Source organism: Vombatus ursinus, unplaced genomic scaffold (genome assembly GCF_900497805.2).
Source record: "Vombatus ursinus unplaced genomic scaffold, bare-nosed wombat genome assembly UNPS02014807.1, whole genome shotgun sequence".
Classification (NCBI taxonomy): Eukaryota; Metazoa; Chordata; class Mammalia; order Diprotodontia; family Vombatidae; genus Vombatus; species Vombatus ursinus.
The window spans coordinates 25,557,221-25,572,432 of NW_020954585.1; the positions used below are offsets into that span (position 1 = coordinate 25,557,221).

A 15,212-nucleotide genomic window follows, 5' to 3' on the forward strand; every position below is an offset into this window, starting at 1 on the left:
TGAACACCCTATACTCTCTGCTTAAAGGGCCATGCTAACTGTACAAAAGGGTTGTATCAAGGCCCTGCTTTCAAGGGATATCTAGTCTAGTTGGAAAAATGAGACACATGCACCCCAAAACATAATCCACTCTTTTCTATTGTCATTCATTTGCCATTGAAATGCTTCTACTCTTGTGGCTGATTGTGGCATAGAGTCAATGTAAGATTCTCAAATGCTTTACCAACAGAATTCAAGCTCTGGAATATGGTAAGATTTAGAGATAGAAGGGACCTTAGCAATCATTTTAGTCTGTCCTCCCTCTTTTTTTTTCTCGTGGAAGTGGAGAACAGGCCCAGAGAGGTTAAAAATGACTTTGCTTAGGTCACACAGGTTGTCAAAACAAAACAAACAAAAATAAAAAACAAACAGAAAAAGACCTAAGACTTAAACTGGGACTTGAAAGAGTTCATGTATGATATGTTAGCCAACAGTCAGTCTGTAATATAAAGACCCCCCTAGCCAAATATAGAATGGCTCACCATCCAAAAGTTGGCCTCTCCTCTCCTCTAACTGAATGTTTTACACATCTCAAACTCAACATGTCCAAAATTGAACTAGTTATCTTTCCCCTTAAGCTCATTCCTTTTTTGAATTTCCTTATTTCTGTCAATGCTACCACCATCTTTCTAGTCACTAGAGTTCTCGACTTTGGCACTGTGACTTCAGTATCCAAAGAAGCAGGTGCGAGGTAACATCTCTAGTTTGCTTCTGGGATAATATCTGCAGGGGCTGTGCTGGAAGCAAATTCTGTAGTCTGCAAGGGGTACTGCCATTCTAGGAGGACTCTTGCACTTACTCATCTACTAGTGGCAGTTGGTCAACAGTTAGTGTTGCTGGTGATAAGGAAAATGAGCCCCTTCTCTGTGGTAATTATACCCCACAGTGGTGGCCATGAAGCAGGGTTATGGTCTTGGGGGTATTACTATTCCCAATGCTCTTAGAGTTTCAGTCCTCGGCTATTTCTACCTGGATCTGAAAAGAGCTATGGTTAAGGTGGTGATTAAGGTAGTTTGACTTGTCTGGCACAAGCTGCCTTCTGCCTCTCCCTTGGGATATCCTGCTGCTTCAGTGAGGCAGAGTTACCTAGTTGTTAGTGCCTTCTCCCAAAAAATTGACATGTGTTTATTTTGTTTGTATGTGAAAGGCAGAACAGCATAGTGGACGTAGAATCAGCTTTGGGGCCAGTCTTGCCTCTGATACTTTTTCTCTGTATCCAGTGGGTGAGTTACTTAACTTCTCAGTGCTTCAGGCAGTCCTTTAAGACTATAAATTGCCAAGAAGGTACCAACTTGCAGTGGTGGAGGAAGTTTTCCTCACTGGGGAGTTCTCTATACCAACAAAATTCATGTGTATTTATATGTGTATATCTTGTCTCTGATGGTAGAATGTAAGCTCCAAGAGGTTAGGAACCTTGTCATTTTCATTTTTATATCTCTAACGACAAGCATGATGGCTGGTACATAATAGGTGCTTAATAAATGCTTGTTGATTGGTTAATGGCCAGCCTATGAATGGTCGCCTTGGATCACAAGAGGGACTTGGTACGAATGTCTCAGTGCTACTTTGTAGGTGTGGAGGAGAGAAAGGGAGTGGCATCATCTTTAGATTAAAAAAATAGTACTTTTATATGTGTATATATGTGTACATTTATATGCAGGAAAAAAAACTCAACCCACCATAATATGGCTTGGCTTTGGATAGATTATTCTTTTATTACTCTCAACAGAGAGTAAGCTCCTTGAGGACTGGGTCTTTGTTAATTCTGTCCGTGGCTTAACATGGTGCCTTGCACGTAGTAGATACTTGTAAAGGTTTGTTGAATGAATCAGATGCATCTAAAATATGCTAAATGTTTCTTCAAACATACCTGAGAATACTAGTGTCTGTTGATGTCAGTGTGTAAAAAGATAAACAAACCTAATAATCTGTGCCTCCACATGTTTTCTTTGAAATATTTACTATTACTTTATCACATTATTGCATCTCTCTGAAAGGCATTATAGAATTTCAGCAAGAACTCATAGCTACCTCAATTTCTTCTGAATTTGTGTATTTGAAATTGTTTTCCATTTTATGAAAATTTCTTTATCATCTCATTGCTGGGAGAATGTGTAAACACTGTTGTCATAAACTTCATTTCTAAGCACCAAGGAAATATCTGTGACAAAACTTCTTGGAAATGTGTGGCAGCACAACAAAGATAAGAGTGCCAATCTTATAGACCGGAAGACATGGATTGAAATCTAACCTTTGACCCTTACTAGATGTGTAATACCTGGCAAGTCATTTAACATCTGTGTGACTCCGTCAGTTCTCTAAGATTTATCTACTTAAGTCAAAGATGGGAAGTTTTCATGTCGGAACATCCCTGCTTGACAAAAAGGTCTTTTTGAGTTTCTGTGTATTTCAGTGATTTTTGTTGTTCCATTTTGGTCATGTCTGATTCTTCATGACCCCATGTGGCATTTTCCTGGCAAAGATACTGGAGTGGTTTGCCATTTCCTTCTTCACCGATTTTACAGATGAGGAAACTGAGGCAAACACGGTTAAGTGACTTGCCCAGGGTCACACAGCTAGTAAGTGTCTGAGGCCAAATTTGAACTCAGGTCTTCCTGACCCCAGGCTTGGCACTCTATCCACTGCACCAACTAGCTGTTCGATTTCAGCGATACCATAATGAAAAGATGAAGTTAAATGATCCAGTTTTAAAACGTTTTGGGGTTAGGGTTGCCAAAGTGAGGATATGTTTTGGAGACTCTCTGGTATAATTTTGAGAAGTTGGAATTGGTTTCCTGTTACTCAGGTTAACCTGATGGACCAAGTTTCATGATACTGATTCTCTTTCTTCTCAGATTAAAAAATAGGAATTATACAACTAATTATTAGTAACAAGGATAAACAACAAAAACTTATCAAGCCATCAAATTCATTTTGCTAAAAGGTAGCTTGATCAAAAGATTTGTATTTTACTTTTTTCCTCCCTTGGATAGGAGGACTTGGATAGTGGTGAACTTGCACATAGCACCTACTTAACACACGTTTATTGAATGAAACTGGACAAAAAGCTAGAATCATGAAGGAGAAGAAATAAAGGGTGTGTGGATAATTCTCAGCCAAATGGAATCATTTGCCTCTGAGCCTCGGGTTCCCCATCTGTAAAACAGGGATCATAATACCTACCTCACAGGGTTATTGTGAGGTTTATGCAAAAGCTTGTATAGAGAGTGTTTTGCAAATTTTAAAGCACCATGTACTGTTATTGCCCTTACTAATCACTATGACTATCATCACAGCTCTTCTTCCCCACAAAGCAATGAGTCATTTATAGTAGAATTTAAGGCATCAGTGATGGGGGAGTAGGGGAATATGTATTTTTGTCTTTCTAGTGACCCTAGAATAAAAATAGTTATTTGACTTTTCTCTACCTATTTATAATGTCAACTTTGACCACAGTCATTCAGCCAATCAATAGGCATTTGTTAAAAGTCTCTAAATGCAAGACATTCTTTATATAACAATTCATAAATGATAAGTTATAACAAATTCTGTAACTATCTTGCTGGAATCCACCCCCTCCCAAAAAAAGTGTCATGCAGTGTTGAGTGCACAGTAGAAGCTAAACAAATTTTTACTAACAGACTAATAAATTGAAACTTGACCCCTTTAAGCAAATAATTCAGAAAAATCCACCACTTTTCCCTCCCATCCTCTCCTCTCATAGGTAAGATAAATGAATAGAGAACTGAAAGGAAAGAGGGAGCCAAAGGAAAAGAAAGCAACAGGAGAAAAGAACACATTTTTGTTTGTGCAGACTTTGAGATAGATTGTAAGCCTGCACCCTAGGGGCACTGAGCACCATGGACAAGGACATCCGACTTACACACATCCTCATCTTTCATAACTCATCCCAAGACTTCTCAGATCAGGATCAGGTCCCAGCCTTTTCCTGACTTAGGCCTGAATTTAATTTCTGCCCACATAATAAATAAGAAGGAATGTGTTTGACAATTTGTCAAATTAGATGTTTTGGAAACTTCTACAGAAATTCTAGGCTATTTAACATGAATGGCTGTTTTAAATTTAAATATTGATTATCACATTCAGGATTGTGGCTTTCAAACATATTCTCGGGGCATATAAAAGGTATTTCTTCTTTGCAAGCAAGTAATGGCCCAGAAAACATTTGGAAAGCCAGAAAAATAGTTACTGAGAAGCTTTGTCTGGGTTTTGGCAAGTCTGGAGTTGTGTGATATGAGACAACATCTTGTGCCATAGAATACTTGAATTATTGTCTTTGAATTCCCACATATCTCTTCACTCAGACTCCCTTGTTATGACTATCTTAAATCTCCTAACCAAATAGGATATACATATTCACTTGTGTTGAAAAGGATTTTAATGGATAATTCAATGGAATTTAATCTATATCCCTGAGACCATTTTCCAGGATTTTTCCCCCCTCAAATTCTTTAAAAAAAAAAAGAAAGAAAAAAAATCAAAGATGTTACTTCTGACATTTGGTCCAATTTAGGATCTACTTTTGAGGGTATAAATCAGTCATTGCAAATTAGCACTGATCTTTAGGCCTAAGGCCTGGAAAAAATTAAAGTTGGGCTTAAATTATACTGTGACCTAAAATTTTAAGTAGAAATTAGAAATACCATCAATATTGCTGGTATTCCTCCAAGTCAAATGTTATTACCATGGTTGGAGAAAATAGCATGTAAGAATAAATTAATTTTGGAAAAATAAAGATTTAAAAAAAATCATTTTTAGAAGAATAACAAAGGAATCAAGATGTGGACATTACATCCCAAGTTTTTTTTTTTTCCCCCAAAATCAACTAATTAGAAAAATGCATTTTCTTCCCCTACTTAGTTTACCAAATCCCTATTTTTCACCCACCTTGGAGACAAGTGCCTTAATTAGTACATCTCATTCTAAGTAATTACTCTGATGGCTGAAAAATTAGTTCTCTACCTTAGTGAAATGACTGTGATGGGGGAATTAATGTCCAAGATGGGAAAGAGACTCGATCTCATGGATGAGTATCCTGTGTTGTTTAATCTCTTTTGCTCTAGTAATATCATCTTCATAAAGTTTTAAGCTTAACTAAGAATTTATAAAGAAGAAGAAAAGCTAGGTGATTACTTAAACCCTCAAATATTGGCTAACTAGGAAAATATTTAGTGGTTATTTGATAGGTTTTATTTTTCAATAAAAGTAATTGATATGTTTTATAAAACATCTGAAAAAAACACCAGCTCCTCCTTAAGAATGTTTTCCACAGTTCTTGCATTCTCAAAGAATTAAAAAAAAAAATTAGTTCCCGAGCTGTGCTTTGAGGATAACATTGATTGTAGTGTCTTTGGCCTTGCTGAACTATATCATTAGATGCCTATTTTCTAGAGGATGAAAGGAAAAACAGATTGAAAAGTTGCATACAGTTATAGAACTAGACCTGAAGAGACCTCTGAGGCCATCTAGGCCACCCCCTTTATTTTACACAAGTAAGGTGATATAAATGTTCAAAGTAAATATGGGGCCAACCTTATTTTAATATGAAACCAATGAAAGAAACTCTCAGTTGAGGATATTGGAACCATCAGCATCCTTAAGTTGGAAAACTTTAAGCTTTCTCTATGGAGAACAGAGGCTATGTTTACCTGGAGGAAAACCAAGAGAGTAGAATGAACAAATTAATATGTTATGTAATCATAATTTGCATTCTTCATATAAATCCAATCTGGTTATATAGTGTATTTTTAATGTTGTTTGTAGACTTTTTGCTAGTATTTTATTAAAAGCTTTTGTGGAAATATTCATGAAAAATATTGGCCTATGATTTTCTTTCTCTTCTTTGTCTTTCCCAGGTTTTCACATTAAAACCATATTTCTGGCATAGAAAGAATTTGATAGGATCACTTACTTTCTAATTCCTTTAACCCTTTCTTTTCTCTTCCTCCCTTTCCTTCCTTCCTTCCTTCCTTCCTCCTCTCCTTTTCTCTTTTACCTCATGCCATGTTCTACCCTATGAAGCTGTTTTGCTTTTTTCACTCTTCCCTTCCCAGTTCTGCCTTTCCTCTTGAACTCCTCCACTGTCCTCTGCCTGGCCCATCCATTCTCTGCTGAGTTTATTTTCGCACGAGAATCTTTGTGTGTTTAAGTATGATCTCAACCTACCATTGACCAATTAAAAATGATGCCCACTTTCCCTACTTCTTCCATTTTATGCTGTACATAATGGTTAGACTAAATAGGAACATAAATTTAGATCTGGATGGAACCTTAGCACCATTGAATCCAACCAGTTCATTTTACAGATGAGGAAACTGAGGCCTATAGAGGTTAAATGACTTGCCTAAAGGTACACAGGAAATAAGTGACAGAGCTAGAATCTTCTTGTGGACACCAGTTATGAGAAATGGTAATTTCTGTCCCCTTCTTCCTCATTTATTTCCTAGTGTATATTATTTTTTTCCTTTCTTAAAACCATCAAAATAAGAGAAAACCAGCTCCAGACCCTCTATTTGTCTTAATGCCATCTTGTTTCTTCTTTCCCTTTTAGAATATAAAAATTTCATCATGTAGCCCTTTCCAATTGCGCAAATATATTTTACATTTCTAGATTTCTCTTGACTCATATGTTCACATTCAGTTATTACCAGGAATTTTTGAACATTTTCTATTCCATAAAAGGTTCATTTCTCCCCTTGTAGGACGTTATTCTTACTTGCAGGCCTTTATCTTTTGCCTTTTAGAATATTGTATTCTGAAATTTACTATCTTTTATAATAGTAACTGACAAGGTTTTTATGATGCTGACTGTGCTTCCTTAGTACTTGAACTCTTTCTTTCTGGATTCTTAAAGCATTTTTTCTTTGACCTGGAAGCTCTGAATTTTGACTCTGATGTTCCTAGGAGTTTTCATTTGGGAGTTTCTTTTAGGAAGTGACTGGTAGGTTCTTTCTATTTTTCTTTGCCCTCTGGTTCTAATGAATCTGAGCATTTTTAATATATGATTTTTAACTATTATATCAGCATTTTGTTTTTGTTCATAGTTTTTAGGGAATCTGATGATTTTTAAATCTTCTCTCCCTTCACCAGTTTTCCTCATCAGTGTCTTTTTTTTTGTAGAAGATACCTTTACATTTTCTTGTACTTTTTCAAGTTTTTAATTTTGTTCTAACATTTCTTATTTTTACGCAAAGTTTTTGACTTCTATTTGCTCCATTCTAGTTTCCAGGAAGTCTATTATTGGGTAAGATGTACTGCCTTCTTTTCTAAGCTAATTATTCTCCTTCCAATTCTTTTTTCCAGAGCTCTTATTTCACTTACATTTTTATTTGTTATGTTTTGCTTCATTTCGTTCAGATATTCTTTAGGTCATTATGGCCCAGACATTTTCTTCCCTCTGAATCTACTTTTAGTTGTTATAAAGTTACTGTCTTCTTCTGGATTTGCATCTTGGGAATCTCTAGGACCTTAATATTTCTTTATAGTGATCATTGTATTCTATTTACTTATGTCTCTAGCCTCAGTACTGGTATTTCTCACAATAATAAGAAAGTCGTCTGAGGTGACCACCAAGGTCTTACAACTTATGATTCTAAGACTATGTTTAATCATTTAATCTTTGTACCTTATGCTGCTCTAGAAGGACCAGGGTTCCCTTTCCCCTAGCAATAAGGATTAATTTTTCCTAAAAGGCAGCAGAGCTGTCCTTGAGACTTGAATGGCCTCTGCCTTCTTGGACACAGCTTCTTAGTCACCTAAGGGCATGGAAAGTTAGGTCCCCTCTAACTTGGAGGATTTCTGAGGACCATAAGAGTCACCATACCCTACAGATGCATTTCTATTCAAAGTTAGGGTGGAGGGAGAGTACATCCAGAGAAGTTATGTACCACTATATCCTTGTTGCATATCTTTACTATATTAGAGCAAAGTAAACCCCCATTTGTTAATTATTCAGTGACTTGCAAATACCTTATTTTGTCCTGACATTGAAACTGAATAGGTTGCTGGTATTAAGCTTGCCTGTAATAGCAACATCATAGGATTATGTGTTTTGGTGGAGGGATTTATCACACCAGGAGTTACTCAACCTGGTGAAAATACAGACCTTTTACTTGTTCTATTTTCTTGGAGGCCTTCAGCTAACCTTAATTATGGAATTGTGCATCACAATGAATTCTATAAATATATTATGAGTTGTTTTTTGTTTCTTTTTAAAGAAACATTCTATGTCAAACAAATAGAATATGCTTAGTTAATTCTTAAGCAAATATTTCAGATAAAGTTTTACTACTTCTTCTTCCTACTCTCTTCTCTAACTATTCTTAAAGATAAGAAAATGGAGAACTGTGTATATGAGATCTCAAGGGAAACAAAGGGAAGCAGAAGAAAAGAATGGGGTTAAGGGTACATTTCGGTATATGGACATATGGATGAATATGATACGTATGCTCCAGAGAGACCAAATCCTCATGTATTCATATCACAAAGGCAGATATGTACGCACGCATGCACACACACACGCGTGCATGCACACACGCACACACACATACACACACACACACACACACACACACTCCTCTTCTTACGAGGCTTCCCTAAATCCTTTCAGATCAGGATGAGATCCTGATGTTTTTCTTTCTTGTGCTTTTAGCTAAATATTTAGTTCCCCAGACAGCATACCAATGTACGTAAATGATTTTGTTCACAGATACTTTAAAACATCCTTACTTACTCTGATAGGTCAATACCAGCGGGTGGCATTGATGGATACCAGTTGTAGCACTTGCACTATCCTTCTGTGATCGATCGTTCTCATTGCATAGCCAACTTACCTCCTTTTCCATAGTATGTGTCCTTGATGATGACTTTTTTTCCACTTCTGTTGCACAAGTCATTGTTGTAATACACTACAGATTACTTACACCCACCATACAGCTTTCCTTTGCCCTTTGTGTGACCTGTAATTTTGATTCTTTTAAAATTCTGGTCTTCTGTGATTCTGAGCTATGTAACAGCCCTTAGAGAATATAGGTTATTAAAAATGTGCTTTGTGGCAAAGAACGGCTTGGGATTATTGAAAGCATTACACAATTTCTCAAATACAACCCAATACATTCTTCTCCTACCTAATTCTAGGCCCAGCTTATTGTCCATTGAAAGTACCTGTGTTTAAGAATAGTTTTGTTCTACCCCATTTTCACAGCAGTTATATTTCATCGTTTACTACCTTTAAAACAGTCAGCAGTCACTTCCCTTTCGTCCTTATACAGTTTGAAAGAAGGTGAAAACTCAAAATTAGGGACACAAATTTTTTAATAAGTTTTGCTCAAGATATTCACAATATTAGCTTAAAGTCATTGTTGAGAAGAGGTGTGTGATTATATCTTGTTTGGCTTCTGCTCTGGAATTAGCTAGGCCACCAGCTGGGGACAAGCCCACTTTTCTGCTTTGTTTATATTCATTCCTTACGCTTGTCCAGGATAGGAAATGGAATAAAATAGACTTACTGTTCTCAGGACCTAAGTGGACCTATCCACCCCGTGGTAGTACTGGGGAGCTAGTGTTTGTTACATGTTTGTCAAACTCTTGTCTTTGGGGTTAATGACAGCAAAATAATTGTGACCATTAAATACGGCTAATTTCTGTAATGTCAACTAAGGAGAGCAGTTGCAAATGAATTTGTCTCTTTGGGAAACAATAATTTTTCTCTTGAAGAAAGCCTTACAGGGATGAGACTTTTCAGCAGACATATGAACATACTAATATTAAGGATTAAATACTTTGATATCTGGATGAAAATGAAGCAGTGCTAAACTTGATCCAGTGAGCTTGGGATTTATGAAGTGGAACAGTTTCTGTACACAACCTTAATTGGCTTTTTGGGGAAAGTGTCATTGAAGTAGACAGCAATAATTTAGAATCATGGCAATATTAAATTAAAGAACATTAAACAGACAAAGAATTAGAAAGTGAACATTGAAAACAAGAAAAGAAAAACTAAACTGGGAATAAGTAAGGAAAATAGTATAGGATATCAAAAAAGGCAAGCACATGTATTTCAAAATGTCTGTGTTTGGTACCTTTCAACCATTTGGAGCAATGGTATTATAGAGCACTGAATTTGGAATCAAAATTCCTGGATTCTACCAACTATGCAAATCACTGCCTTTGTGATCCTGACCAAATTACTTCACTTCTGAAAGGGACACTAAGACTGATTTAGAAACCTGTGAATAAATCAGAGTTCAAGATCTAGTTCTGCTATAAGGCATCAGTTCCCTCATCTGAAAGAGATATAATAATATTAGCCACTGCTTACCTTATAGGCTTGTTGTAAGAAAGAGTTTTGCAGCATGTTGTTATTATTATTATAAGAATGGCAGTTATAAAGGGCATAGCACCAGCCCCCCAACTCTCCAAGCTCTACCTTTTCCTAGGCTGGTTCTAGCCCACTCACCCCAATCTATGCGTATTTGACAGGTTTAGGTGATTCCCCAAAGGTGGTGGGTACATGACTAAGACACTGGTAACAACTTACTCTCAGGGTAACCCAGATGTAAGAAAACATACTCCTGTTGGCTACTTCTGTGGCTTTTGGGGCCCCATCAGTGTTTCTCATTTACACAAATCAGTCACAATGATACCATTAACTCTTAAATAGGAAGGATTTACTAAACAAGAAGACAGAAGCAAGTATTCTCATGACAGAATATTTACTATATAGGATGCAACTTCAGGAATTTTTTTTAAATCCACCCACAAGCCTAGGTCTCATTGTCTCACCAATACATACAATGTACATGGAAGTAGAGGGGGCACAAACTTACAGAAACCTAGTGGTTGTGAAATGTGAGGAAGGACGCTTATATGTCTGGAGCAGCTCAAAATTCTAGACTGCATGGGTAGATGTCTGTGGTCTCTAAACAGTCTATGCCATAAGCCTTATACTGTAAGCCTAAGGTCTACAGAACTTCCCAGGTCTGCTCCACTTGATTAGGTGTTTATGCAGTGTGACATTGTCTCAGTAAAAAGCAGTTCACATTAATCCTGGATCTGCAAAGCTACTCAGGTCTTGCTATCCTATAGGCATTAAGGAGTTTTCATTTCTTTAGCCATAAAGAGCAGTTAAGGGCAAGGGCAACATAGGCAAATCTTTGAGGAGTTTCCTGTCTTTCAAGCTGTGGAAGATACGAGAGAGCAAGGCAGCCTTTTCCTTAGCCGTCTCTTCATGGAGAGCAGAGGATTCTCCTTTCCTTGATTTCTTTCCTTTCCACCAGCAGAGCCCTTCCCCAATCAGATCAGCATCCTACATCACCAGGAGAGCCTCTAGTCAATTGGTTTCAACTCTGGTAGCTCTTCAACTCCATAGACTTCTTTCTTTCTTCCCTTCTCTGGCCTCTGAAATCTTGGCTTCTGCCAACACTTTTTCTTAGTGGTCTCTCTTGTTTGTTAGCTTCTCCCATCCTTCTCCTTTACTCTGTTTTCTCATTTGCTGACTCCTCATCTTCTGATCTGTATTTGAGTGGTGAGCCATCTCTTAACTCAGATGGAGTAATCTACAATCCACATTTCTATCAGATGAGGACAGATAGTTAATGTGGAGCTTTCCTCTAGTCCCCAAATATTTCTTTGATTCAGTCTATCCATAACTCTTACCAGCAATACCTTTCAGAATCCTGAAAATAATCCTTTTCAAATTAATTGCTGGGAAACAGTAAACCCTTCACCATCTTTACCATTGCTCAGTACCTTTTCCTCCGCAGAGCTGTTCTCTCTCAGCTCATCTCAAAACTTTTATCTGAGGAGCTGCTTTTCTTGCGGGTTTTCTCAGCACAGCCTGTGTTTCTCCTCATCCTTCTTTTCTCGGTTTCACACAAAATGTCCTTTTCCTTTCCTGTTATCAAATAAAATATCTGCAGAAGAAAGGCGCAGTGCCTTACGTAAGTACTAAGATTTTTAGAATTTACGAAGACACCAGCATTGGGCTGTGGGCTGTATAGTCCAGTGGTCTATGTACTTTTCCCACAGAGACTTTCACTGTTCATTTTAATTCCCAAAAGACATTGCATCAAATTTAAATGTTTAATGAATCAACAAACAGTTCAGACTAGTGACTTCCTGTTTTACACGAGTAACTAAGACTATGTTTATAGTGTAGCCCTTTCTTTCATATCATAATGATGCCAACAATATTATTACTCAGCATCTGTATTATTCCTAATGGATTTTATAAAATGTGTGTGCATATGTACATATAATGTATTCTGAAAAAGCAAGAAAAGTCCCAGCCTTGAAATTGTCACATTAATTTTTCACTTTTGCTGAGTCTGAATGTAACAATCTTGGGACATTAAGATTGTAACTGTTAAATTAATGCTAGGAGGTATTAGCTCTGTGCTGGCATATTGCATTAATGGCTCCATGAGTTCAATCAGATACACTGCCTCCAGTGTCTTTGGGTAATAGTATTTAGTAGTTCTCAAATGGACTGCTGAGAAAGATGAAATACAATCTTGTATATTATCTTTGAGTTGAAAAAACTGGTAACAAAAGTATTTTCTTGCTGATATCTATGTTATTAACCTTTGTGTAATCACCTTGTGGTACAGATGCAACCATAGATTTGCACTCTTGCTAAAGTAGATGTGTCTTAGGGACATCTAGGAATGGTATGGTTGAATAGAGCAGAAAGAAAATGTTCTTTTAAAAATCATTGAGTCAGATAATAATATGAGGGTACACTCTGAAGACAGCCAGAGAGAAAAACTGAAGCATGTGGACTAAGCTTGGGTTTTTGGTTTTTTTTTTTGGCAGAACTTGGAGAAAGTTTGTGTGGAATTCAACCACAAGGAGTTGTTTGAGTTCTATAACAAGGTCTGTATTTTTAAAAGGGACTTTTGATATATGGTATTTTAAGTTGCCTTCACTTTATAAATTTGTGTTTTTAAATACTCAATTATGAAGTGGTGTATGCTCAACTTCCCTTATAAACACCTCATGTTTCACAGTGGGAAACGTTGCCTAAATGAATAAAATCTGACAAAAGCAGGAAAATGATGGGAGTGGTTTTAATTAAAGCAGTGGGTTTGTTAATCCATATGTAAAACATTAACTGAAGAGGCATGTATTCACAGTCGTGATCTTTTATACATAGGTAATGTTGAAATCGCCTCATTTCGGTGCTGAGGATGGAAGAGCGATATAGGAGACAAGATGAAGATTCAGCTTTGAACATATTCAGTGTTCTGTAAAAATACTGATTTTAAAATCTAGCAAAAAACAGTACCTCTCTTACTGCCCTTTTAAAACCTTGTTATTATGCAGTAATAATTTACCAGAAAAACAGCTGGACACATTAAAAACAGTAGCATTTAGGCAATCTTTTAAAAATTGAATAGCAAAGTTACAGCACTGAATTCTAAAATCTTCATAAAAAACAAAATGTATTCATTCAGGGCTTTTTTTATTGCTTTGTGAATGGATTTCATATGCATGGTTTTGACATAGTTCTTTCTATTCTATTTGCATGTTTCTAAACAAGGTTTCACATGAATTTTTCACCCCCTCTTCTTCTTCTCTTTTTTCTTGTAAATAGCTAGAGACCATGCAAGCACAGCTGGATTCCCTTATGTGATGTTTTCGAAGACTGTTTTTTCCATCGCGCTCCTGCCGCCTCATTATTTTGTATTGAAGATAGATTACCAAACTGTGCTTTCTGAAGGACTCAGTGACTGTCTTCCTGTAAAATTATATGGCTTATCTCCTCTTAGACCACTAACATTAGCCAAGGGAGATTGTTGTTAAGAGTATTGCAGTGCTAATTGACTTTGTCTTGGTTTTTTGGGTCAATAGCCATTGTTAAGAACACTTTTATTAAAAAGAAAACAAAAGCTAATACCATATTGTTTTACTGTTGTTTTTATTGCCCAAAAATTATTCACTTTTACATGCTTGATGACATCTTATATATTTATGTGGTCCTAATGATAAAATTTACAGTGTGGATATTAGCAGAATATAAAACTTAGGTAGTCACAGTAGCAGTAATATAAACCAACCAACCACACGTACAAGTACTGATATTATTATAATCCTTGTACGTAATAAGAATTATATGTAGTTAGAAAATAGTTGGGGAAAGAAATTTGGCATTTTATACTAAAATATTATAAGAGAGTTGTAGTCTCACATTACATAATTTTATATGCTATCAGGTTTTTAGGTTTTGTTTTGTTTTGTTTTTTGCCAGACACAATGTTCTATTATTCATTCATTCAGTCAGTCAATCATGAAACAATTTATCTCCTTCTATGTTCCCAGGCACTGTGCTAAGCACCAAAGATACAAAAAAAGGCAAAAGACAGTCTGTGCCCTCAAGGAGCTCACAGTCTAACAGACTGTGTCTTCATATTGCAAATCAATATTCAGTAATAGGTAGCATGAGAGAAGGACTCAGAGTAGATTGCTAAGAAAATTAACATATTAGCTTATTAATTAACTTACATAATGTTAACACTTGAATAGGTATCACTGAGTATTTCTACTATAGCTGCTTTTTCCAATCTTCTGTTAGCTTAGTCAATATATTTTTTTATCATTGGAACTAGCTGGACTGAAGTTCACAATGACTTAATTTGCGTCAGTTATCTGTGAGATGAATGAATAGATGAATCAACGAAAAATCATTTAGTTAGCACTGGGCTTAGTTACAGCAGCATTATAGTTGAGTTGTACCCTGGAGCAGGAGAGGGTAGTAGGTTCTAAAGTCAAATGGTAAAGTAGAAATTACTAAGGTCAAAATTATCCTTGAGAATTCTCTAAATTGATAAAGTACACTGCAGTATATTTAAAAAATATAGCTGGGAAGGGGCTAAGCCCTCTTTAAAAGAAAGCAATCCATATCAGACAACCAATGGATCTGAGATTGTTGATATGGAAATAATCGGATCTAAATTTTATTTTTCACAAAACCCAAGTAAGCAATTGATTAGGGCAGCTGTAAGAACCCAGGACTTCTACTCAAACAGAAGACAAAAACAGAGAGACTCCCCAAACAGATAAATTGATGGGTGGGGGTGGTGGTGGTGGGGGTGGAATGCTCTTGAAAAGGTGTCACGATTAAGTGTTAGCCATTAAAGGGTAATCTCACAATC

At 36.4% G+C, this 15,212-nt stretch overlaps 1 protein-coding gene across 1 annotated transcript in view; it reads left to right on the forward strand.

The window, feature by feature from the left end:
• Positions 1-13,954, forward strand: part of COMMD10 (COMM domain containing 10) — a 202,544-nt gene extending 188,590 nt beyond the window's left edge. Inside the window, exons 6-7 of the mRNA XM_027874902.1 lie at positions 12,874-12,933; positions 13,655-13,954. Coding sequence (XP_027730703.1) covers positions 12,874-12,933; positions 13,655-13,693 — 99 coding nt within the window. The 3' untranslated portion in view covers positions 13,694-13,954. The remainder of the gene's footprint in view (positions 1-12,873; positions 12,934-13,654) is intronic.
• Positions 13,955-15,212: the final 1,258 nt, after the last annotated feature.